The sequence below is a fragment of the Nerophis lumbriciformis genome, linkage group LG26, assembly GCF_033978685.3.
Source record: "Nerophis lumbriciformis linkage group LG26, RoL_Nlum_v2.1, whole genome shotgun sequence".
Taxonomy (NCBI): Eukaryota; Metazoa; Chordata; class Actinopteri; order Syngnathiformes; family Syngnathidae; genus Nerophis; species Nerophis lumbriciformis.
The window spans coordinates 34,480,001-34,506,968 of NC_084573.2; the positions used below are offsets into that span (position 1 = coordinate 34,480,001).

Consider the following 26,968-nt stretch of genomic DNA (forward strand, 5'->3'; position numbering starts at 1 on the left):
CTAGAATTTCCGTTCCGCATTTTCCAGCACACCTTCAACACATTAATTGCGCACTGTTTAAACGTCCTCTGCGCATAGCAAATCTATGCCACGCACAAAATCAAATAAAAAAATAAGCGCATAACAATCTTCGACACACGGACACGACAGAGAAAACAGTTTTCGTCATCATTGTTCAAATATTATAACGTCTGTCGAGACGCTTATCTCCATTCGGTGCCACACGTCCACACCATCAAAATGCAGAGGCAAACATTTCCACATCAACACCGTATGAAAAAATTTGTGATTTTTTTTGTTGTGATTTCCTTCTCTGCATGAAAGTTTAAAAGTAGCATATATTAATGCAGTATGAAGAAGAATGTTTTAATGTAGACATGCAAGCCTTGAAAGAAAATGTTGAAAATCAAGACTACATTTCCTGCAAATGGGTGCATTTCTACCCAATATTTTAACTTTAGATTTATTCTCATATCAAACTCTTTTGGCTGTCTTTTTGACACTTACATCCGGCGCCCCCCTCCACACCCTGGATTGTAAATAATGTAAAAAATTCAATGTGATTATCTTGTGTGATGACTGTATTATGATGATAGTATATATCTGATAGTATATATCTGTATCATGAATCAATTTAAGTGGACCCCGACTTAAACAAGTGTAAAAACTTATTGGGGTGTTACCATTTAGTGGTCAATTGTACAGAATATGTACTTCACTGTGCAACCTACTAATAAAAGTCTCAATCAATCAATCAAAACACATAGAATCATCATACTGCTGTGATTATATGCATCAAGTGTTCATTCAAGGCTAAGGCAAAATATTGAGATATATATCGTGTATCGCAATATGGCCTTAAAATATCGCAATATTAAAAAAAGGCCATATCGCCCAGCCCTAGTTTCAATGATGCCATTTCTGTTTGTCATGTATACTTTTGTCTATTTTGTGTTTATCCTTGAATAAACAGGTCAGTTTCTTGTTACCAACCATTGTGTATTATTCAAACTCCCCTAATTCAGCTGGCTAGTTGTTATCAAGAGTACTAAAACCCTTTTCAACATGATTCTGACAACTAAGTAGGCTAAATAACTTTAAACTTTAATACATGCTCGGATAGGCCATTATCGGTCAGTATCGGTATCGGATCGGAAGTGCAAAAACAATATCGGTATCGGATCGGAAGTGCAAAAACCTGGATCGGGACATCCCTAAACGTAATATAAGATGTAATCATGCGTGATGACACCAATATTGTGAGACTTGAGCTCAGCTCGGAGCGCTCAACTAAAAACACCTGTATCTCAAATCAAAGTTTCCCCTTGAAATTAATTGAAATCAATTGAATTTCCCCTGTACCTCCAAAACAGCACTCTTTTAACATGTAATATGCATTTAAAAAAAACAAAACTTTTGCATTAAAAACATTTTTGTATAAAAAGGATACAATAGAATAAACTACCCTCCAAGGTTCTCATTGTATCCCATTGAGTTGAGTTTTTTCTTGCCCTGAGCCGAGGATGTCCTTGTGGCTTGTGGAGCCCTTTGAGACACTTGTGATTAAGGGCTATGTAAATACACTTTGATTGATACTAACAACTACAGTAGTTTTATGAATCATAATGTACAGCATTTACTTTGAAGAGCGGACTTTTTTGGTATCTCCTTTTAGTTGCTTCTCCGTCAAACACATCACCAGCAGCAGCAGCTTTTCCATATATTCATAAATAAATGTCTACCCTTTTGGTATAATTTGACATTATTGGCAGGCGGACTCATTCTACTTCAGTATGGCGCAGACGAGCAGTGATGCGCTCAAATTGCTTCGCCAAGTTGGAAACACGCAGCCGATTTATTTCTCGTCTCTTGTCTTCTCAACACTCACTTTCTTCCTTCCAATGGTTGGAAAACAAAGTTATGTCCATCTCTAGCTATATAATCTTAGGCCAATTTTTTTCATTGAAAAAAATGCGGAGGCACACCACCAGCAGAAATCATAAAAAAATTAAACTCAGCAGCCGATATTGACGATAAAAAGTCGTTGTTGCAATTGTTGGATATGACTTTAAACCATAACCAAGCATGCATCACTGTAGCTCTTGTCTCAAAGTAGGTGTACTGTCACCACCTGTCACATCACACCCTGACTTATTTTGAGTTTTACTTTGTGGACGCCTTCTTTGCTCAACACACTGTAAGTCTTTGCTGTCGTCCAGCATTCTGTTTTTGTTTACTTTGTAGCCAGTTCAGTTTTACTTTTGTTCCCTTAGCTTCAATGCAATTGTTGGATATGACTCTTGTGCTCTTATTTTGGTGGCTTTTTGTCTTTTTTCGGTATTTTCCTGTAGCAGATTCATGTCTTTCCCTCATCTACTTTGTTTTTAGCAATGAAGTATATTTCAGTTGTTTTTATCCTTCTTTGAGGGGACATTGTTGATTGTCATGTCATGTTCGAATGTACATTGTGGACGCAGTCTTCGCTCCACAGTAAGTCTTTGCTGTCGTCCAGCATTCTGTTTTTGTTTACTTTGTAGCCAGTTCAGTTTTAGTTTTGTTCCCTAAGCTCCAATGCCTTTTCTTAGGGGCACTCACTTTTTGTTTATTTTTGGTTTTAGCATTAGACACCTTTTCACCTGCATGCTGCCTCCCGCATATTGTGGTCATGACAAACCATGTTCCCGACATCTACAAAGCAATTAGCTACCTGCTGCCACCTACTGATATGGAAGAGTATTACATGGTTACTCTGCCGAGCTCTAGACAACAACAACACATCATTTCCAGACTATAATTACTTGTTTGCAAAAAATATTTTTACCCCAAATAGGTGAAATTAGATAATCTCCCACGGCACACCAGACTATCTCACGGCACACTAGTGTGCCGCGGCACAGTGGTTGAAAAACACTGAGTAAGAGCAGATGTTTTGGCGAATCTTACAGAGTTGGCCACGCCAGTCCTTCTGAAATAGGGACACGGTGCGATGCCAGGTGGAGATAAGGAAAGGCTGGTGTTATTTTTTTGTTAAACAAGTATGCAGAGGTGTACTTATAACAATTGTATAGACAAATAGTTAATTATAGTCACAATAGAGAGTGTGGGGCGCAAAATATTTTATTTTTCCTGGGGGGGGAGGGCGTAAGACATGGGTGTCAAACTCTGTTGGGCGGGGGCGGGGGGCGGGGTTTGGTGGTAGCGGGGGTGTATTTTGTAGCGTCCCGGAAGAGTTAGTGCTGCAAAGGATTCTGGGTATTTGTTCTGTTGTGTTTATGTTGTGTTACGTTGCGGATGTTCTCCCGAAATGTGTTTGTCATTCTTCTTTGGTGTGGGTTCACAGTGTGGCGTATATTTCTAACAGAGTTAAAGTTGTTTATACGGGCAAACTCAGTGTAACCTGTATCACTGTTGATCAAGTATGCCTTGCATTCCCGTGTGTGTTCATACAGAAGCCGCACATATCGGCACGTTGTTAGAATGGATGAAAAGCGGACGTGACGACAGCGCCTTTAAGGCAGGCCCCCAAGACTGTGGTCCGGGTGGACTACGAGATATAATGACTGATGAACACCTGCGTTCGATAATGAAGGTTGCCTCAGCTCAAAGCCTGAGCCCCGACATAAATGAACTAGCATCCAAGAAAAGATGTCAGGTATCTGGCTTGGGCACATCAGATTAGATCAGTGCGTTGCAAACTGAGCAGTTTAAAGTCCTGAATGGTTGGTTTATTCATTGTTATTTTATTTTCAAATTTATTAGCCTGTGGAAAAAGTTAATGTTGATATTTACCTCAGGAGGCTGCAAATAGAAAAGAGGCATTCAATTTTTATTTAAATTGTATTTGATATGCCATTGATATTTTTTAATTATTATTATTATTATTTGAAACTCGATTTTGTATGTCACTATAAAGTTATATAAGCCTTGCTTGTTCAATATTCAATGCAAAACTTGTTTGGGTCCCTAATAAAAGGTTAATTTGTTCAACCTTGGCCCGCGGCTTTGTTCAGTTTTACATTTTGGCCCACTCTGTATTCGAGTTTGACACCCCTGGCGTAAGAAAATAAATGAGAAGCACTGCGCTACGCTAACTTGTGGGGGGGATGCTTGTAACTCAAATTTTTGATTGCAATTTAAAGCATAACAATTAGCTTGAATTCAAAGTCTCCCTACTAACCCACCAGTGCCTCCATGGAAATGCCCCCCTCTACCTCAAAGAACTACTCACCCCCAAATCCTCCACACGACACCTTCGCTCCGAGAACAAAGCTACGAACAATGGTGAGACCGGGCTTTCTGCTCCGCCGCTCCCAGTCTGTGGAACGCTCTCCCTGACCACCTGAGGGCACCACAGACTGTGGATGCTTTAAAAAAAAAAAAAGGCTTAAAAACCCTTCTTTTTAAAAAAGCCTTTTTTTTTTTTTAGATTTATGCTTGCTAGTTCTAGCTATTAGGGTGTTCTAGTTTTTATTTTTTAATACACTGTAGCATTTTGAGGTTGTTTGCTCAATGTAAAGTGCTTTTACAAATAATATCCATCCATCCATCCATTTTCTACCGCTTGTCCCTTTTGGGGTCGCTGGAGCCTATCTCAGCTGCATTCGGGCCGTAGGCGGGGTACACCCTGGACAAGTCGCCACCTCATCACAGCAAATAACATCTATTATTATTATTATTAAATAAATAAATGATAAATGGGTTGTACTTGTATAGCGCTTTTCTACCTTCAAGGTACTCAAAGCGCTTTGACACTACTTCCACATTTACCCATTCACACACACATTCACACACTGATGGAGGGAGCTGCCATGCAAGGCGCTAACCAGCACCCATCAGGAGCAAGGGTGAAGTGTCTTGCTCAGGACACAACGGACATGACGAGGTTGGTACTAGGTGGGGATTGAACCAGGGACCCTCGGGTTGCGCACGGCCACTCTCCCACTGCACCACGCCGTCCCTAGCTGTGGGACGGCTCTTATCTCAAAACGCTCTTAAAAGGGGAACATTATCACAATTTCAGAAGGGTTAAAACCATTAAAAATCAGTTCCCAGTGGCTTATTTTATTTTTCAAAGTTTTTTTCCAAATTTTACCCATCACGAATTATCCCTAAAAAAAGCTTCAAAGTGCCTGATTTTAACCATCGTTATATACACCCGTCCATTTTCCTGTGACGTCACATAGTGAAGCCAACACAAACAAACATGGCGCATAGAACAGCAAGCTATAGCATAGAACATAGAACAGCAAGCTATAGCGACATTAGCTCGGATTCAGACTCGGATTCAGACTCGGATTCAGACTCGGATTTCAGCGGCTTAAGCGATTCAACAGATTACGCATGTATTGAAACGGATGGTTGTAGTGGGAGGCAGGTAGCGAAAACGAAATTGAAGAAGAAACTGAAGCTATTGAGCCATATCGGTTTGAACCGTATGCAAGCGAAACCGACGAAAACGACACGACAGCCAGCGACACGGGAGAAAGCGAGGACGAATTCGGCGATCGCCTTCTAACCAACGATTGGTATGTGTTTGTTTGGCATTAAAGGAAACTAACAACTATGAACTAGGTTTACAGCATATGAAATACATTTGGCAACAACATACACTTTGAGAGTGCAGACAGCCCAATTTTCATCAATTAATATATTCTGTAGACATACCCTCATCCGCTCTCTTTTCCTGAAAGCTGATCTGTCCAGTTTTGGAGTTGATGTCAGCAGGCCAGAAAAGCTAGGGTCGATAGCTCGCTCGTCTGCGGGACCAAACTGCCGCCATTGCTTGCCGTGCTACCGAGGTCCTTTGTCCCTGAATTGCTCACACACTCCGGCAGATTCAAAGGGGGTCTGGCGGCAGATTTCTTTGACTTTATCGTTGGAAATGCATCTGCTTTGAGTGTCGCAGGATATCCACACATTCTTGCCACCTCTGTCGTAGCATAGCTTTCGTCGGTAAAGTGTGCGGAACAAACGTCCAATTTCTTGCCACTTTGGCATCTTTGGGCCACTGGTGCAACTTGAATCCGTCCCTGTTCGTGTTGTTACACCCTCCGACAACACACCGACGAGGCATGATGTCTCCAAGGTACGGAAAACAGTCGAAAAAACAGAAAATAACAGAGCTGATTTGACTCGGTCCCGATGTGACGCCACGTTGTGACGTCATCGCTCCGAGAGCGAATAATAGAAAGGCGTTTAATTCGCCAAAATTCACCCATTTAGAGTTCGGAAATCGGTTAAAAAAATATATGGTCTTTTTTCTGCAACATCAGGGTATATATTGACGCTTACATAGGTCTGGTGATAATGTTCCGCTTTAAAGGTTAGTACTATTAGTGGACCAGCAGAATTGTTTTACTTTCTTTTTTATTCAAGAAAATGTTTTTAATTTATTTATCAAGAAACACACTGGTTACCCTTAAAAGCGTGGCGCAGTGGGAGAGTGGCCGTGCGCAACCCGAGGGTCCCTGGTTCAATCCCCACCTAGTACCAACCTCGTCATGTCCGTTGTGTCCTGAGCAAGACACTTCACCCTTGCTCCTGATGGGTGCTGGTTAGCGCCTTGCATGGCAGCTCCCTCCATCAGTGTGTGAATGTGTGTGTGAATGGGTAAATGTGGAAGTAGTGTCAAAGCGCTTTGAGTACCTTGAAGGTAGAAAAGCGCTATACAAGTACAACCCATTTATCATTTATTTATAATATTTATCCAGTTAACATGGGAAAAAGCATCATATGAATTACAAATGTATTCTCGTTAGAGATGTCCTAATAATGTGTTTACCAAGAAAACTTCTTAGTTTGTACCGAGGTCCTTTGTCCCTGAATTGCTCACACACTCCGGCAGATTCAATGGGGGTCTGGCGGCAGATTTCTTTGACTTTATCGTTGGAAATGCATCTGCTTTGAGTGTCGCAGGATATCCACACATTCTTGCCATCTCTGTCGTAGCATAGCTTTCGTCGGTAAAGTGTGCGGAACAAACGTCCAATTTCTTGCCACTTTGGCATCTTTGGGCCACTGGTGCAACTTGAATCCGTCCCTGTTCGTGTTGTTACACCCTCCGACAACACACCGACGAGGCATGATGTCTCCAAGGTACGGAAAACAGTCGAAAAAACGGAAAATAACAGAGCTGATTTGACTCGGTGCTTGAGAAAATGGCGGATTGCTTCCCTATGTGACGTCACAACGTCCGAGAGCGAATATTAGAAAGGCGTTTAATTCGCCAAAATTCACCCATTTAGAGTTCGGAAATCGGTTTAAAAAAAATATGGTCTTATTTCTGCAACATCAAGGTATATATTGACGCTTACATAGGTCTGGTGATAATGTTCCCCTTTAAGTTAAGGTACTATAGTACTGGAAAAACAACATAGGGGGGGTGGGGGGGGGGGGGGGGGGGGGTTACCCACATATGCGGTCCTCTCCAAGGTTTCTCATAGTCATTCACATCGACATCCCACTGGGGTGAGTTTTTCCTTGCCCTTATGTGGGATCTGTACCGCGGATGTCGTTGTGGCTTGTGCAGCCCTTTGAGACACTTGTGATTTAGGGCTATATAAATAAACATTGATTGATTGATTTTAAGTGTCAATATTGTTCTGCAAAAGTTCACTCTCTACCAGGTGTCTCGAATTTTGAGTAGTTTTCTGTGTTTAAAATGTTATTGTACGTTTGGGATTTTTTTGCTACACTTGCACTTTTGTCTCATCTCTGATGCGGCAATATAGCAGGATTTTTATCCGAATGCAGCTAACAAACTATTCGTAAAAAACTGTTCTCTTGGGTTAAATTGTAGCCGATGTCTTAACGCAATACTCAAGAGATGGATTCATACTCACGCTCCAGCATCTTCTCGCGTTCCTTCAGAGCCTTTTCTCGCTCCTTTAGCGCTTGCTCTCTAAGCTGGAGCTCCGCTGCTGCTTTGACGGACAGCGGGGACGCTTCTGCCGCCTTTTCGGGAGGACAGTCAGAGTCCGACGACTTCTTCCGCTGGTGCTCCTGCTTCCTGTGCTCTTCACTGACCGCTTCTGCCAGCAGGCTGCTCTCAAGGATGGCCTCCACAGACGGCCTCAGATAGTCCTGGAGGTAACAACAACAACAACAACGCACAGTGATACAAGCATTTCGCCCTGGGTTGGTTAAGGGGCAAGTGCACCGTTTTGGGATTTTGGCTTATCATTCACAATCCTTATGTGAGACAAGCACACATATGCTTTCCTCATTTTTATGCATTCTAACTCGTAAATAAACATTAGCAAAAGTCAGCTAACAATGGGTGTTAGAATAATTACCGTATTTTTCGGACTATAATTCGCAGTTTTTTTTCATAGTTTGGCCGGGGGTGCGACTTATACTCAGGAGCGACTTATGTGTGAAATTATTAACACATTAGCGTAAAATATCAAATAATATTATTTAGCTCATTCACGTAAGAGACTAGACCAGGGGTCGGCAACCTTTACCAGTCAAAGAGCCATTTTGACCAGTTTCACAAATTAAAGAAAACAATGGGAGCCACAAAAATCTTTTGAAATTTAAAATGAAATAACACTGCATAAAAATATATTTTTTTGCTTTGTGCTATTTATAAGCCAAGGGTCTCAGACACGCGGCCCACACCTTAATATGAAAATTGAATGTTAGCGCGGCCCGCAAGTTTTATATGAATGGCGCTCGACAGCATCATACTTGTCAACCCCCCTGATTTTTCTGGCGGACTACGAATTTCAAGGCAACTGTTCTCTCGAACGTGCCGTGATGATACCGCCACTGACGGTGGCGGTATAAAAAACTTTAACACTTTTACTAATAATGCGCCACACTGTGAACCCACACCAAACAAGAATGACAAACACATTTCGGGAGAACATCTGCACCGTAACACAACATAAACACAACAGAACAAATACCCAGAATCCTTTGCAGCTCTAACTCTTCCGGGCTACATTATACACCCCCGCTACCAAACCCCGCCCACCTAAACTGACGCACGGGGGTTGGGGGGGTGATGTGTGAGTGAGCAGGGGTGTATATTGTAGCCCGAAAGAGTCAGGGCAGCATGGGATTCTGGGTATTTGCTCTGTTGTGTTAAGGTGCAGATGTTCTCCCGAAATGTGTTTGTCATTCTTGTTTGGTTTTGGTTCAAAGTGTGGCGCATTATTAGTAAGAGTGTTAAAGTAGTTTTATATGGCCACCGTCAGTGTAACCTGCGTGGTTGTTGACCAAGTATGCCTTGCTGTCACTTACGTGTGCAAGCAGAAGATTCTTATAACAAAAGACTAAGCTGGCACGCTGTTAATACAGATTGTAGAGGGTGCTAAATGCTGTACTATCATGGCACGCCCTTATTATTATTGTAAGGGTGAAAATCGGGGAATATCAATCCCGGGAATTTCCTGCGAGAGGCACTGAAATCCGGAAATCTCCAGGGAAAATCGGGGGTGTTCAAAGAGCCGCATGCGGCTCCGGAGCCACGGGTTGCCGACCCCTGGACTAGACGTATAAGATTTCATGGGATTTAGCGATTAGGAGTGACAGATTGTTTGGTAAACGTATAGCATGTTCTATATGTTATAGTTATTTGAATGACTCTTACCATAATATGTTACGTTAACATACCAGTTGGTTATTTATGCCTCATATAACGTACACTTATTCAGTCTGTTGTTCACTATTCTTTATTTATTTTAAATTGCCTTTCAAATGTCTATTCTTGGTGTTGGCTTTTATCAAATAAATTCCCCCAAAAAATGCAACTTATACTCCAGAGCGACTTATGTTTTTTTCCTTCTTTATTATGCATTTTCGGCCGGTGCGACTTATACTCCGAAAAATACGGTAGTTATTATCAATTGTGCTGAAGTTGTACTTTTCTATCTGTGCAAAGGCACAACTTGTAATCTTTAGAGATAAATGCTTTAAAATGTAATATAGGAAATTATCGGCATCGTTTTTTATTATCGGTATCGTTTTTTTAATTTATTTTATTAAATCAACATAAAAAACACAACATACACTTAAAATTAGTGCACCAACCCAAAAAACCTCCGTTCCCTTATTCAATTGAATATGGGTTGAAAACAGTGACGTGCAGTCACTAGAGGCAGGTGAGGCGGGGCCTCACCTGCCATCATGGAAAGAAAGAAAATGGAAAAAGAAAAAAAAATTATTAAATTGTTATATGTATCCAGTGATTATACTATAAAGTTATTTTCCATTTAACTTCACCAGTTTTAGATTATTTTTATTCAAAATCGCTGAATTTTCATATTTGCCGTTCAAATACTGAGAAGAGACGGTGCGGTGAACAGCAGCCAGTTGAGGCACGTCACTCAGTGCCTCAACATGGACGGACTCGGCTAACTGCTGGCCTGCTGTGCAGTGAGACTGTATTGCTATATGAATTATATTATACATTTCCATAGTTTAGTTAGCTGAGGTATATAATGTACAGTGTATTTTGTCAACAACTGTATGTGTGTAACGTATTTCTTGTGCTGAGCGATCATAAAACGGCTGCAAAAGACGCACTGGCTGAGGCTCCAGTAGCCCCGCCTCCTGCTCCCCCGCCGTAGAATTGTTATATCAACTAAAGCCCACACTTAAACTTTCCACGTGCAAGATTGAATCTATTTAAAAAAGTTATTTCATAAGAAGCCAAAAAGTGCAAAAACAATAATGTTCGTGTTGGAGGAGTTGTGAATGACTGCAGGGCCACAACATTAGGTACACCTGCAGACTGCAGGTGTATCTAATTCACAACTCCTCCAACACGAACATTATTGTTTTTGCACTTTTTGGCTTCTCATTAAATAACTTTTGTAACCTATTTGTATGGGCTTTCCTATTTGTGATGTTAAGTTCCTGTTATGCGCTGTTATACAGTATATGCCTCGAGCTCTTATTTTGAAGGCGCTAAGAGCGGAAGTGATGTCAAAGAGTGGAGCGGAGGTTTTTGAAAGAAGGTAAAGAAAGTGGTCCTCGTGTAAACTGGAGCCTCCGTGTTTGTTATTTTGTAGTATCATTCAGTATAGGCGACATTTATAAACCCTCGGTTACACTTTTTTAAATAGATTCAATCTTGCACGTGGAAAGTTTAAGTGAGGGCTTTAGTTGCGGCATGGACTTAATTTCTAAGTAAAGGTAAGACCATAACGTTTTTTTTTTATTAAATGTGCTTTTTTGTGTGCTACAGTTTGTATGTGTAAAGTTAAAGTTAAGTTAAAGTACCAATGATTGTCACACACACACTAGGTGTAATGAAATTTGTCCTCTGCATTTGACCCATCCCCTTGATCACCCCCTGGGAGGTGAGGGGAGCAGTGGGCAGCAGCGGCGCCGCGCCCGGGAATAATTTTTGGTGATTTAACCCCCAATTCCAAGCCTTGATGCTGAGTGCCAAGCAGGGAAGAATGCTGGTATGAGCTTTTAAACATAACCCGTTAACTGCTGCCAATCAAATGGTGAATAAGATACTCTTTAGGGTTCATATGTTTGTAAATCTGACTGTGATGAAGTCAGTGCCTCACCAGCCATCAACCTCACCGCACTGGTTGAAAAGGATTTGCAAATCATTGTATTCCGTTTATATTTACATCTAACACAATTTCCCAACTCATATGGAAACGGGGTTTGTACAAGATTGTGAATGATAGGCAAAATTACAAAAAAAAAAAAGTGCAGCAAAAACTACAATTTCAAACCTTCAAGTTGAGCATTTTCTTGAGCAGGGTGTTTAATTCTTCGGAATATCGAAACGGGATTCTGCAAAATTTCCCCACTCGGATTTTCACTGCAAGCTCCTTTTGGTTGTAGGCTGTAAACGGCGGCCTGTAGAGCAGACAACATTACACACCATCCTGTTATTATTATTATTATACATTACAGGAGGTAAGAACTTACGATAGTGCACACAGCTCATACAGCAAACAGCCCAGAGACCAAATGTCGGACTTTTCGTTGTACGACATCTGGTTCATTTGCTCCTGAAAGACAGACACACCGGGGAGTAAACAACCCGCAGGGAATCATTAGCGCTCGCCAAATGCCTGACAAAACTGACAGGAGACATGTAGTAGGGCGTCCCGACAAACGTCTTCGCAAAGCTGGTGTCGTGGTTGAGGATCCGGGCAAGGCCGAAGTCGCCCAGTTTCACGTTCTGCTTCATGTCCAGGAAGATGTTGGCCGGTTTCAAGTCCCGGTGGAGGACGGTGGGTCTGTTGTCACTCCGCCTGTGGCACTCCTTCAGCGCCAGCATCAGCTGAGCCATGACCCGCAGGATGAACCTCTCCTCCAAATAACGTCTGCGCCAACAAAAAAGTTATATAAGAAGATGCTGTAGCGCAGTGTTTTTGGGTGTGCCGTGGGAGATTATCTAATTTCACCTATTTGGGTGAAAAATATTTTTTGCAAACCAGTAATTATAGTCTGCAAATGATGTGTTGTTGTTGAGTGTCGGTGCTGTCTAGAGCTCGGCAGAGTGTAATACTCTTCCATATCAGTAGGTGGCAGCAGGTAGCTAATTGCTTTGTAGATGTCGGAAACAGCGGGAGGCAGTGTGCAGGTAAAAAGGTGTCTAATGCTGAAACCAAAAATAAACAAAAGGTGAGTGCCCCTAAGAAAAGGCATTGAAGCTTAGGGAAGGCTATGCAGAACGAAACTGAAACTGAACTGGCTGCAAAGTAAACAAAAACAGAATGCTGGACGACAGCAAAGACTTACTGTGGAGCAAAGACGGCGTCCTCAAAGTACATCCGAACATGACATGACAATCAACAATGTCCCCACAAAGAAGGATAAAAACAACTAAAATCTTCTTGATTGCTAAAACAAAGTAGATGCGGGAAATATCGCTCAAAAGGAAAACATTAAACTGCTACAGGAAAATACCAAAAAAAGAGAGAAAGCCATTAAAATAGGAGCGCAAGACAAGAACTAGTGAGATACAGTCTGGTGTGCCGTGGGAGATTATGTAATTTCACCTAATTGGGTTAAAAATTGGTACATTTTAAGTCTACTTTATACTTCTTTTTGTACCATTGTGTGCACGATCCTTTCCATCCTTTGTAACTGAGCTATTGTGTGGAAAATTTTCCCTTGTGGATCATTAAAGTTTGTCTAAATCTAAGCCTGAAAATCTTTTTTGCAAACCAGTAATTATAATCCGTAAATAATGTGCCGTTGTTGAGTGTCTGTGCTGACTAGAGCTCGGCAGACTAACCGTGTTATACCCTTCCATATCAGTAGGTGGCAGCAGGTCTGTAGATGTCAAGAACATGGTTTGTCACTTTCACAATATGCAACCGACAGCGGGAGGCAGTGTGCAGGTAAAAAGGTATCTCATTTTTAAACCAAAAATAAACAAACAGGTGAATGCCCCTAAGAAAAGGCATCAAAGCTTCGGGAAGGCTATGCAGAACGAAACTAAAACTGAACTGGCTACAAAGTAAACAAAGACAGAATGCTGGACGACAGCAAAGACTTACAGCGTGTGGAGCAGAGACGCCGTCCACATCAGTACATGACAATCAACAATGTCCCCACAAAGAAGGATCGCGTCGGCACAACTAAAACAGTCTTAATTGCGAAAACAAAGCAGGTGCGTGGAATAGCACTCAAAGGAAGGCATGAAGCTGCGGCAGGGAAACACCAACAAAACAGGAAGGGCCACCAAAATAACAGGAACTGAAGCGCTACACACTGGAAAACAACAACAAACTCAAAATAAGGCACGACAACCTGGTGGAGTTTCATTTTTTAACCTTGTCTGCTGGTGGTGTGCCTCCGTATTTTTTTTAAATTAAAATAATGTGCCTTGACTCAAAAAAGGTTGAAAAACACTGCTGTAGAGCTAGGGCATCAAACTTATTTTCATCGTGGGCCACATCGCAAATACCAAAGATAATGATACATGATAATATTACACAGTTTACTTTTTTTTTTTAATTATTATTATTATCGTTGTTTACCAACAAACTAATGGAAAACCTGTTTTGGAATCAAAAGTCAAAGTGACAACTTAATTTCAGCTAGTGTAGAATTTTCATTAAAAAAAGTTAAAGTACTAGAGATGCGCGGATAGGCAAATATTTCATCCGCAACCGCATCAGAAAGTCGTCAACCATCCGCAATCCACCCGATCTAACATTTGATCAGAACTGCATCCGCCCGCCATCCGCCCGGTATATCTAATATAGACGATGCAAGGCATTAGTGAGGCACCTGCCAACTACTCCGGTTTTCCCGTAATTCGTACGGTTTTCATCAACCTATTCCGGGTTACGGGTGCAGTGATAAAAAATACGTTTTTTCTTTAATTTAAAAAAAAAAGGGTGAAAACTACGCGAATTGCACCTTGTGCAGACAAGATTTTTCGATCGGACACGGAGGAATTAGCGATGTAAAAGACCACTTTGGGACAAAAAAACACAAGTCTAATGCCGTTGCTAGCGATACAAGTGGAAAACTTTCAACGTTTTTCGTCGCCCAAACAGATTCTTTGGATGTGATAAATGCCGAAGTTTTATTTACGGAGGCAATAATTGAGCATGGACTTCCAATCGCACTGGCTGATCACATGGGACAGTTACATGTTTGTAATGCAACCTTTAAAAATCATTACGCGGTGATCGCGGTCCCAAAAATAAACTTTTCTTGCATGATAATGTCCAGAAAAATTCGCTTTATATTACTATAGAGTCCTTTTAACGAATGAGTTTGATGGTTTATCACAAACCTTAAATGAAAGAAGTCCTTTCTTCTCCTGCACCTGCATGCACTTTGGCCTTGCTTCCTGTGTGGTGCGCAATCCTGTCGGCTGTATTTCACAGCACGACATACTGTTAAAAGTGTTTATACTATTTATGCTTTCAAGTCCAAGTTGAAGAAATCTTGTTAAATGTTGACAGCATAACTACCAAAATACAGAAGTATGTCCTTAATATTTTTGCAGTGCTATTTCTGTTGAAAAGTTCAAATGATTACATTAGAGATGTGATGTGCCACTTTTCAAAGTGTCTGATGGCTTAAATTAATTTTCATTAATTTTTCATATTTTGAATTCTTTTGAAAGGCTTACAAAAAAACTACATTTGAATTGTAATTCCATGCTATTGACAGGACTATTAATTTTAATGAAGTTAGCTTACCATGTTTACAGTATGATAATTGTGATAGAAATGTGAATTTCGGGGGGTGGCGGGCAGGTAAGCTGCTTACCTGCTGCGCGTGACGCCGGCCGCGGCGAAGGCGGACGAGGCGGGGTGTCGGTGCGGTGGGCGCGGTAGTGACCCTGGACATGCGTCGGGCCCTTCTCGCGGATCGCCTCAGCTACGGCTCCCGGTGGGGCCCTCTCGGGGGAAGGGGCCTCGGTCCCGGACACCGGCGAGGCGTCCCTTCTCCGCTCCGTAAAAGTGTCCATCTCTTTTCTTTTTTTTTCTTCTGTTGTGGCATATGCAGCAGGTGCCTGCTCGTTTTTCGTATGTGGGTAACAACATTTAACTATGTGTATATATTTCCGAATTGGTTTAACTGCCACCCGCAAAAAAAAAAAAAAAAAAAAAATATATATATATATATATATATATATATATAATTGATCCGCCCGACCCGATCCGCACGCGGATAAAATCTTATTTTTTTAAATTTCATCCGCCCGATCCGATCTATAAAGTACCAATGATTGTCACACACACACTAGGTGTGGTAAAATTTGTCCTCTGCATTTGACCCATCCCTTTGATCACCCCCTGGGAGGTGAGGGGAGCAGTGAGCAGCAGCGGTGGTCACGCCCGGGAATCATTTTTGGTGATTTAACCCCCAATACCAACCCTTGATGCTGAGTGCCAAGCAGGGAGGTCATGTACAAAACTCCCCCTGCTGAGTTGGAGATGTAATCAACCTATAAAAAGAAGAATACGGCGGTCACCTGTCCCTGACGCACTGGGCGATGAGGCTGGCCAGGTCTCCACCCTGGCAGTACTCCATGACGATGTAGAGGGTGTAGTTGGAGCGGTCAATGATGCGGTCGTAGTATCTCACAATGTTGGGATGCTTCAGCTCCCGAAGGAGGTTGACCTCTGACACCAGCATCTGCTTCTCACTTTCAGCCATTGCGCCATAGTCCAACTCCTTCCAAACCAGCACCTTTTTTTTTTTTTTTTTTTTTTTTTTTAAACACAATACCAACATTTTTCTTTAAGACATCAGGCAAAGACAGGAAGCGATATATTAATAGTGTTTGTAAACTTAAAAAAATAAAAAATAAAAATAAAAAAATAAAGCAAACGCTGACTTCCGGCATCACGTGATCATATCATGCCACTCTAATTCGACCACTCCGTATATTAGTTTTCAGTATTAGCCAAGTACTATATTTTTTAATTATTACTATTTATTTATAAATACACTAAAACAATAATTAAACAACATAAACTGCTAAACAAACCGGCTATGTTACGTGCGTTGTACCCGGAAGTAGCATCAATGTGCGTTTATCAAGCTAGCGATAGCAACACTGTCCAATGTTTGAGATAAAGTGATAAAGTAAACAATAGTTACTCACTTTCCCGTCAGATTTCCGTCTTATTTTCTGGCATTTTCCGTAAGAACCAGAACCTATAGTGTGCAGCACCTCGTAATCACACACTCGCGACGGCATCTTGTTAGCAACACAAATAAACTGCTGCTAACGACGAAAACTCGCAGTTTCCCCTCTCTTACATTAATAATGTTGCCATTATTAATGATGTTGGATAAATAAGTCAAAAAGTCCACTCTGCGTGTCCTTTCCTTGTGTTTTTTTTGCCGCAGCGGTTCAAACAGTATCAGACTGTGCAGGTTTAAATTAGTGGGCAAAATAAATCTCTCGACTGTGATTGGTCGGCGCCGAATGCATGACGCGTTCTGATTGGTCGGCGCAGAATACATGACGCGTTCTGATTGGTCAGGGAGAGTTTACAACTGAGCACCGGGAAACCGCGAGAGTAGAGCGGTAAGTACGGTATGTCACTCATCCATCCATTTTATACAGCTTGTCCCTTTTGGGGTCACTCATGTATATAGATAAAAAAAACAAAAAAAAAAAAACAGTACAATACATGTCTTGCATTTCATAATATTAGCATTAGTAGCGTTTATGGTGGCTGTAATAAAAGTATATTTATTACAAACCCCGTTTCCATATGAGTTGGGAAATTGTGTTAGATGTAAATATAAACGGAATACAATGATTTGCAAATCATTTTCAACCCATATTCAATTGAATGCACTACAAAGACAAGAGATTTGATGTTCAAACTCATAAACTTTTTTTTTTTTTTTTTGCAAATAATAATTAACTTAGAATTTCATGGCTGCAACACATGCCAAAGTAGTTGGGAAAGGGCATGTTCACCACTGTGTTACATGGCCTTTCCTTTTAACAACACTCAGTAAACGTTTGGGAACTGAGGAGACACATTTTTGAAGCTTCTCAGGTGGAATTCTTTCCCATTCTTGCTTGATGTACAGCTTAAGTTGTTCAACAGTCCGGGGGTCTCCGTTGTGCTATTTTAGGCTTTATAATGCGCCACACATTTTCAATGGGAGACAGGTCTGGACTACAGGCAGGCCAGTCTAGTACCCGCACTCTTATACTATGAAGCCACGTTGATGTAACACGTGGCTTGGCATTGTCTTGCTGAAATAAGCAGGGGCGTCCATGGTAACGTTGCTTGGATGGCAACATATGTTGCTCCAAAACCTGTATGTACCTTTCAGCATTAATGGCGCCTTCACAGATGTGTAAGTTACCCATGTCTTGGGCACTAATACACCCCCATACCATCACACATGCTGGCTTTTCAACTTTGCGCCTAGAACAATCCGGATGGTTCTTTTCCTCTTTGGTCCGGAGGACACGACGTCCACAGTTTCCAAAAACAATTTGAAATGTGGACTCGTCAGACCACAGAACACTTTTCCACTTTGTATCAGTCCATCTTAGATGAGCTCAGGCCCAGCGAAGCCGACGGCGTTTCTGGGTGTTGTTGATAAACGGTTTTCGCCTTGCATAGGAGAGTTTTAACTTGCACTTACAGATGTAGCAACCAACTGTAGTTACTGACAGCGGGTTTCTGAAGTGTTCCTGAGCCCATGTGGTGATATCCTTTACACACTGATGTCGCTTGTTGATGCAGTACAGCCTGAGGGATCGAAGGTCACGGGCTTAGCTGCTTACGTGCAGTGATTTCTCCAGATTCTCTGAACCCTTTGATGATATTACGGACTGTAGATGGTGAAATCCCTAAATTCCTTGCAATAGCTGGTTGAGAAAGGTTTTTCTTAAACTGTTCAACAATTTGCTCACGCATTTGTTGACAAAGTGGTGACCCTCGCCCCATCCTTGTTTGTGAATGACTGAGCATTTCATGGAATCTACTTTTATACCCAATCATGGCACCCACCTGTTCCCAATTTCACCTGTAATAAGTGTTTGATGAGCATTCCTCAACTTTATCAGTATTTATTGCCACCTTTCCCAACTTCTTTGTTACGTGTTGCTGGCATCAAAGTCTAAAGTTAATGATTATTTGCAAAAGTTTATCAGTTTGAACATCAATTATGTTGTCTTTGTAGCATATTCAACTGAATATGGGTTGAAAAGGATTTGCAAATCATTGTATTCCGTTTATATTTACATCTAACACAATTTCCCAACTCATATGGAAACGGGGTTTGTATATGAAAAGTCCACAGCAATTGCTCGTTTCTGGTATTTGTGTTGCACAAAAAAAATAGAACACTTCACAGATTATGTTGCAAGGATAAAATGCACTTTATGTTGCATACAAACTTGTAAAAACATGCAATATTTTTCTTTCACCAGGATAACAGAAGCCATAAAACAGTCAATTGAATGCAAAAAAAAAAAAATACACAAGTTAACTTTCAAAATGTACGTGCAGTTTTTGTGCACGTTCACCATTGACTTGCCTCGTCCAAGGATAAATATAGTTAAAGATGTGAATGGTTAATAAAGTCAGAAAAGAATGAGAACACCAATTCCCTTGTTAGTTGGATTCTAGGCAAAGTCAAAACAATCAGAAGTGTATTTGTCATGCATCATTCAAAACAGTGACCAACATTAACATTCAAAAGTGTTCAGTATTTCCCTCTAAGGACGCGAGAGGTGGGAACTGGAGGCGGGGAATGCTGCCGTGACCTTAAGATCCGAGAGTAAGGGGTTAGGTTGACATCGGCGGCGTGACGCGTGTTGTATTTCCGTGTCGGCGTGCAAGTGGGAAACAAAGCCTGATAAAAAGGCCTCTTTGTCGGAGGCTTGTTCTCGGAGTCTCCGGCTCCGGCGGCGCCGCAGCCCCGCCTCTTGCAGGACCCCGGCGTGGCAAAGCCCAAGCGGGGAACCTGCGGATGCTGGTCGGCCTGCGTCGGCACCTCGGCTTTACGCCTCAGGTCGGCCTTGACGAGCGTTAGGTCGTTCTGGAGCTCCACCAGGATCTGGTCCTAAAGAGGAAGTGAGTCAACAGGGTTAGACGAGTTAAAGTGAAGGCGGAGTCACCCAGGGAAGTGAAAAAGACAGCAAACCCTCCACATGCTATTGCACCATACGATGCAGACGTTAGGATAAAAAACAAACACATTAGTCTCAAAGCTGTTTCTGCGTGTCAAAATGTTAGTGAAAATGAGAGGGAGAGAAAAAATACAAATCGTTAAAGGATTGCATTTCATTAATTAAATTATTTTAACATTGATAACCACAATTATGCCTTCATGACATACAGAAACTATTTGCAATTTCTAACAGGACAAAAAAGTATTGAGTAGCAGGTTTCCTCCATGTTACTCACAGCCCCCCCGCGTGTGCATGCTTGAATGGTATCTTGGGATTTACTTAAAGGGGAACATTATCACAATTTCAGAAGGGTTAAAACCATTAAAAATCAGTTCCCAGTGGCTTATTTTATTTTTCGAAGTTTTTAAAAAATTTTTTACCCATCACGCAATATCCCTAAAAAAAGCTTCAAAGTGCCTGATTTTAACCATCGTTATATACACTCGTTCATTTTCCTGTGACGTCACATAGTGATGCCAACACAAACAAACATGGCGCATAGAACAGCAAGGTATAGCGACATTAGCTCGGATTCAGACTCGGATTTCAGCGGCTTAAGCGATTCAACAGATTACGCATGTATTGAAACGGATGGTTGTAGTGTGGAGGCAGGTAGCGAAAACCAAATTGAAGAAGTAACTGAAGCTTTTGAGCCATATCGGTTTGAACCGTATGCAAGCGAAACCGACGAAAACGACACGACAGCCAGCGACACGGGAGAAAGCGAGGACGAATTCGGCGATCGCCTTCTAACCAACGATTGGTATGTGTTTGTTTGGCATTAAAGGAAACTAACAACTATGAACTAGGTTTACAGCATATGAAATACATTTGGCAACAACATGCACTTTGAGAGTGCAGACAGCCCAATTTTCATCAATTAATATATTCTGTAGACATACCCTCATCCGCGCTCTTTTCCTGAAAGCTGATCTGTCCAGTTTTGGAGTTGATGTCAGCAGGCCAGGGAAGCTAGGGTCGATATTCTTCTCTTGATCATCTTCGGTGGCATAAGGGACGATGTGAGCCAAGACATCCAGGGGGTTTAGCTCGCTCGTCTGCGGGAACAAACTGCCGCCATTGCTTGCCATGCTACAGAGGTCCTTTGTCCCTGAATTGCTCACACATTCCGGCAGATTCAATGGGGGTCTGGCGGCAGATTTCTTTGACTTTATGGTTGGAAATGCATCTGCTTTGAGTGTCGCAGGATATCCACACATTCTTGCCATCTCTGTCGTAGCATAGCTTTCGTCGGTAAAGTGTGCGGAACAAATTTCGTCCAATTTCTTGCCACTTTGGCATCTTTGGGCCACTGGTGCAACTTGAATCCGTCCCTGTTGTTACACCCTCCGACAACACACCGACGAGGCATGATGTCTCCAAGGTACGGAAAACAGTCAAAAAACGGAAAATAACAGAGCTGATTTGACTCGGTGTTTGAGAAAATGGCGGATTGCTTCCCGATGAGACGTCATCGCTCCGAGAGCGAATAATAGAAAGGCGTTTAATTCGCCAAAATTCACCCATTTAGAGTTCGGAAATCGGTTAAAAAAATATATGGTCTTTTTTTTCTGCAACATCAAGGTATATATTGACGCTTACATAGGTCTGGTGATAATGTTCCCCTTTAAAAGGTTTCGTCTGTCAATCGTCACATGTACCTTTTAATCAAAATGATTCAAGGGAACTGACGGCACTTATGCCCTCTAAATAAACATTACATTCTTAATTGAGTTGATCAGAAGTCATTTTTTAAATATCTCTGCCGTAAAAATGCATGTCCTCTGAATATATGCCTTATAATAGCCACAAACTGGAGGATACGTTTTTAAATCAGGATACAATTTTAAAAAAAAAAAAGAAAAAGAAAAAATAGTTTAAGTTTTATGGAATAATAAATGAACCTCATATTAGGAATGCAAATGATTAGGGATGTCCGATAATATCGGGCTGCCGAAATTATCGGCCGATAAATGCTTTAATATGTAATATTGGTTATTATCGGTATCAAAATTATCGGTATCGGTTTCAAAAAGTAAAATGCATGACTTTTTAAAACGCCGCTGTGTACATGGACGTAGGGAGAAGTACAGAGCGCCAATAAGCCTTTGCGTGACAGCCCAGTCACATAATATCTACGGCTTTTCACACACACAAGTGAATGCAAGGCATACTTGGTCAACAGCCATACAGGTCACCCTGAGGGTGGCCGCATAAACAACTTTAACACTGTTACAAATATGCGCCACACTGTGAACCCACACCAAACAAGAATGACAAACACATTTCGGGAGAACATCCACACCGTAACACAATAGAACAAATACCCAGAACCCCTTGCAGCACTAACTCTTCCGGGACGCTACAATATACACCCACCGCTACCCCCTCACCTCGACTTCCTCATGCTCTCTCAGGGAGAGCATGTCCCAAATTCCAAGCTGCTGTTTTGAGGCATGTTAAAAAAAAATAATGCACTTTGTGACTTCAATAATAAATATGGCAGTGTCATGTTGGCTTTTTTCTCTCCATAACTTGAGTTGATTTATTTTGGAAAACCTTGTCACATTGTTTAATGCATCACAACAAAATGAGGCATAATAATGTGTTAATTCCACGACTGTATATATATCAGTATCGGTTGATATCGGGATTGGTAATTAAGAGTTGGACAATATCAGAATATCGGCAAAAAAGCCATTATCTCTACAAATGATGCATATGTTAAAAAATGGATGATTGATTGAAACATTTTGAAAAAAAGACATGTCATGGAATGATATTTTGGAAAAAATGCAGATAAGCTTCTTAGTTGCATTAAAAATAGGCTGAGTCAGTTTAACATCTTGAATAGATTGTATTTTACACCCTCACAGTTGTTTAAAATTGGTACTTTTGATATCAAGTAAAGTATGAAGTGTCAGGCAGCTGAATAATAATAATAATAATAACTGAGATTTATATAGCGCTTTTCTAAGTACCCAAAGTCGCTTTACATGTAGAACCCATCATTCATTCACACCTGGTGGTGGTAAGCTACTTTCATAGCCACAGCTGCCCTGGGGTAGACTGACGGAAGCGTGGCTGCAATTTGCGCCGACGGCCCCTCCGACCACCACCTATCATTCATCATTCAATTCACCGGTGTGAGTGGCACCGTGGGCAAAGGGTGAAGTGTCCCGCCCAAGGACACAACGGCAGCGATTTTTTTTGGATGGTAAGAGGCGGGGAGCGAACCTGCAACCCTCAGGTTTCTGGCACGGTTGCTCTACCCACTGCGCCATGCCGCCCCAGCTGAAGGAACTCTTACTCATTTACTGTGGGAATGTCAGGGAATAAGAGCTGTGGTCTGTTGTGAGATTTGCCTTGGCAACGTTATTGAGTCCATTTTTATTCATCGTTTGATTGACGTACTGACTATCGGCCATGATTGACGTACCGTATTTTCCGCACTATTAGCCGCACCTAAAAACCACAAATTTACTCAAAAGCTGACCGTGCGGCTTATAACCCGGTGCGCTTTATATATGGATTAATATTAAGATTCATTTTCATAAAGTTTAGGTCTCGCAACTACGGTAAACAGCCGCCATCTTTTTTCCCGGTAGAAGAGGAAGCGCTTCTTCTTCTACGCAAGCAACCGCCAAGGTAAGCACCCGCCCCCATAGAAGAGGAAGCGCTTCTTCTACTGTAAGCAACCACCCGCCCCCGTAGAAGAAGAAAAAGCGCGCGGATATTACCGTACGTTTCATTTCCTTTGTGTGTTTACATCTGTAAAGACCACAAAATGGCTCCTACTAAGCGACAGGTTTCCGGTTCATGAAAAGACGCAATCTCTCCATCCGCACACGGACTACTATTTCACAGCAACTGCCTAAAGACTTTCAAGAAAAGCTGGCTACTTTCCGTGCATATTGTAAAAACAAGATAGCTGAAAAAAAGATCCGGCCAGAGAACATTATCAACATGGACGAGGTTCCACTGACTTTTGATATTCCTGTGAACCGCACTGTGGATACAACGGGAGCACGTACGGTGAATATTCGCACCACAGGGAATGAGAAGTCATCCTTCACTGTGGTTCTAGCTTGCCATGCTAATGGCCAGAAACTTCCACCCATGGTGATATTCAAAAGGAAGACCTTGCCAAAAGAGACCTTTCCAGCCGGCGTCATCATAAAAGCTAACTCGAAGGGATGGATGGATGAAGAAAAGATGAGCGAGTGGTTAAGGTAAGTTTACGCGAAGAGGCCGGGTGGCTTTTTTCACGCAGCTCCGTCCATGTTGATATACGACTCCATGCGCGCCCACATCACGCTGGTTTTTAATATATTATTAAAGTTTGACTGACCTATCTGACTGTTTTTTTGACATTCCCTTTAGCGCAGTTAGATGCGGCTTATAACACGGGGCAGCTTATAGGTGGACAAAGTTTTGAAATATGCCGTTCATTGAAGGCGCGGCTTATAACCCAGGGCGGCTTATAACCCAGGGCGGCTTATGGTGCGGAAAATACGGTACTGACTATCGGCCAAGTCCGACAATTGTATTAGATTTTTAATGCCTCTGAACAACGCATCTAATGCTTTTTTTTTTTTTTCTTCTTTTTTTTTTTTTTTCATCTAATGCTTTTTAATGCCGTTTAAGGCCTTAATTTCTACAAAATCCAATTTATGACTTTTAAAACCTTTTATTGCCCCGTGGAAACCATGTATACAATTTTCAAACAAAAAGCGACCTCCATGTGTACACTACCTGTTTGATTAGCGTTTCGTCTGCTGCGGTCAGAGCCTGACGCAGCCTCTCGCCCCCCGTGTTGCGGCAGCACGCCCGCTCGCCAGACTGCAGGTCCGAACCGAGCCGGTGCAAATCGGCGCGCAGCTGACGCAGGTTCTGTTTGGATTCAGAGAGACACACGTGTCAGACAAAGGGGGACCGCACAAAGTGATGGTGATGGATGTCGTAGTATCTCCTTACCCTTTGACCCTCTTCTAGTTTGCGGTCAGCGGCAGCGGTTCCCACCGAGGCTGGCAGCTCCAGCTGCAACTTCAGTTTGGACAACTCTAAAAGGTAAGACGAAGAATGTGTGGTGTGTGTAAGAGTGGCTATGTACATGCGAATGGTGTTTCTTTACAAAGTGGTATTGCCAACTAATATATATATACTTCGTTTCCATATGAGTAGGGAAATTGTGTTAGATGTAAATATAAACGGAATACAATGATTTGCAAATCCTTTTCAACCCATATTCAGTTGAATGCACTACAAAGACAACATATTTGATGTTCAAACTCAAACTTTTTTTTTTTTTTGCAAATAAACATTAACTTAGAATTTCATGGCTGCAACACGTGCCAAAGTAGTTGGGAAAGGGCATGTTCACCACTGTGTTACATGGCCTTTCCTTTTAACAACACTCAGTAAACGTTTGGGAACTGAGGAGACACATTTTTGAAGCTTCTCAGGTGGAATTCTTTCCCATTCTTGCTTGATGTACAGCTTAAGTTGTTCAACAGTCCGGGGGTCTCCGTTGTGCTATTTTAGGCTTCATAATGCACCACACATTTTCAATGGGAGACAGGTCTGGACTACAGGCAGGCCAGTCTAGTACCCGCACTCTCTCCTATGAAGCCACGTTGATGTAACACGTGGCTTGGCATTGTCTTGCTGAAATAAGCAGGGGCGTCCATGGTAACGTTGCTTGGATGGCAACATATGTTGCTCCAAAACCTGTATGTACCTTTCAGCATTAATGGCGCCTTCACAGATGTGTAAGTTACCCATGTCTTGGGCACTAATACACCCCCATACCATCACACATGCTGGCTTTTCAACTTTGCACCTATAACAATCCAAATGGTTCTTTTCCTCTTTGGTCCGGAGGACACGACGTCCACAGTTTCCAAAAACAATTTGAAATTTGGACTCGTCAGACCACAGAACACTTTTCCACTTTGTATCAGTCCATCTTAGATGAGCTCAGGCCCAGCGAAGCAGACGGCGTTTCTGGGTGTTGTTGATAAACGGGTTTTCGCCTTGCATAGGAGAGTTTTAACTTGCACTTACAGATGTAGCGACCAACTGTAGTTACTGACAGTGGGTTTCTGAAGTGTTCCTGAGCCCATGTGGTGATATCCTTTACACACTGATGTCGCTTGTTGATGCAGTACAGCCTGAGGGATCGAAGGTCACGGGCTTAGCTGCTTACGTGCAGTGATTTCTCCAGATTCTCTGAACCCTTTGATGATATTACGGACCGTAGATGGTGAAATCCCTAAATTCCTTGCAATGGCTGGTTGAGAAAGTTTTTTCTTAAACTGTTCAACAGTTTGCTCACGCATTTGTTGACAAAGTGGTGACCCTCGCCCCATCCTTGTTTGTGAATGACTGAGCATTTCATGGAATCTACTTTTATACCCAATCATGGCACCCACCTGTTCCCAATTTGCTTGTTCACCTGTGGGATGTTCCAAATAAGTGTTTGATGAGCATTCCTCAACTTTATCAGTATTTATTGCCACCTTTCCCAACTTCTTTGTCACGTGTTGCTGGCATCAAATTCTAAAGTTAATGATTATTTACAAAAAAAAAAAAAGTTTATCAGTTTGAACATCAAATATGTTGTCTTTGTAGCATATTCAACTGAATATGGGTTGAAAAGGATTTGCAAATCATTGTATTCCGTTTATATTTACATCTAACACAATTTCCCAACTCATATGGAAACGGGGTTTGTACACACACACACACACACATAACCTAATGGTTTCTTAATGCGTAAAACCGGATTTTAAATGTTAATAAGTAAGATACAAAGAGGTATACAACAATAGAGTATCAATAATGGGCCATTTGAGGGCTTTTTATGGATGCGTTATTAATGCCCCCATTGCCAGATGCAAAGACTGCATACCTTGCGTCTTGCTAAGCAGCTCAGCGCGACACTTGTCCAGCTCCTCGCGCAGTTGGCTGGGGTCTGTCTTGGTGGTACGGCGCTTAGACCGCCGAAGACCCTCAGGCTCCTGCTGTTGGGGGGCGGAGCTGGAGGAGCCCTCTTCATTGTCTGTCTGCTTCTTCGAGGCAGCGCTCAGTTCCTCGATCTCCTGATCACGCTCCTACCACACAAAGATGCGGTCAAAATGCAGCATTTTTATTTATCCCCAACTATTTGAATAAATATGAGAAAACAATTTCTTACTTGTAATTCTTGCTCGTAGAATTTCTTCAAATGTTTCTGCAGGATTTCTATCCTGTCGTCGGAGCGTGCTTCTAGCAGAGCTCTCTCTGAGTCCAAGTATTCACTATGGAACCACAACACAGCTCAGGTTGAAAAAAAACCAAAAGAGTATATCAGAG

At 41.9% G+C, this 26,968-nt stretch overlaps 2 protein-coding genes across 6 annotated transcripts in view; both read right to left on the reverse strand.

Annotated features, from left to right (window-relative positions):
* The window catches only part of nek2 (NIMA-related kinase 2), a 22,284-nt gene extending 5,468 nt beyond the window's left edge, over window positions 1-16,816 (reverse strand). For all 3 annotated transcript variants that reach the window (XR_012051186.1, XR_012051185.1, XM_061986724.2), the window contains exons 1-6: window positions 16,565-16,816; window positions 15,929-16,146; window positions 12,065-12,305; window positions 11,905-11,987; window positions 11,706-11,832; window positions 7,842-8,082 (exon numbers count right to left, since the gene is read on the reverse strand). Coding sequence is in view for 1 of the 3 variants with exons in the window: in XM_061986724.2 (XP_061842708.2) it covers window positions 7,842-8,082; window positions 11,706-11,832; window positions 11,905-11,987; window positions 12,065-12,305; window positions 15,929-16,146; window positions 16,565-16,660 (1,006 nt within the window). In the remaining 2 variants the exon portion in view is untranslated. The remainder of the gene's footprint in view (window positions 1-7,841; window positions 8,083-11,705; window positions 11,833-11,904; window positions 11,988-12,064; window positions 12,306-15,928; window positions 16,147-16,564) is intronic.
* Window positions 16,817-18,774: 1,958 nt separating this feature from the next.
* Window positions 18,775-26,968, reverse strand: part of kif20a (kinesin family member 20A) — a 42,587-nt gene continuing 34,393 nt past the window's right edge. For all 3 annotated transcript variants that reach the window (XM_061986993.2, XM_061986995.2, XM_061986996.2), the window contains exons 15-19: window positions 26,811-26,913; window positions 26,526-26,727; window positions 24,590-24,675; window positions 24,368-24,505; window positions 18,775-19,503 (exon numbers count right to left, since the gene is read on the reverse strand). In XM_061986993.2, the coding sequence (XP_061842977.2) occupies window positions 19,144-19,503; window positions 24,368-24,505; window positions 24,590-24,675; window positions 26,526-26,727; window positions 26,811-26,913 (889 nt within the window). In that variant the 3' untranslated portion in view covers window positions 18,775-19,143. The remainder of the gene's footprint in view (window positions 19,504-24,367; window positions 24,506-24,589; window positions 24,676-26,525; window positions 26,728-26,810; window positions 26,914-26,968) is intronic.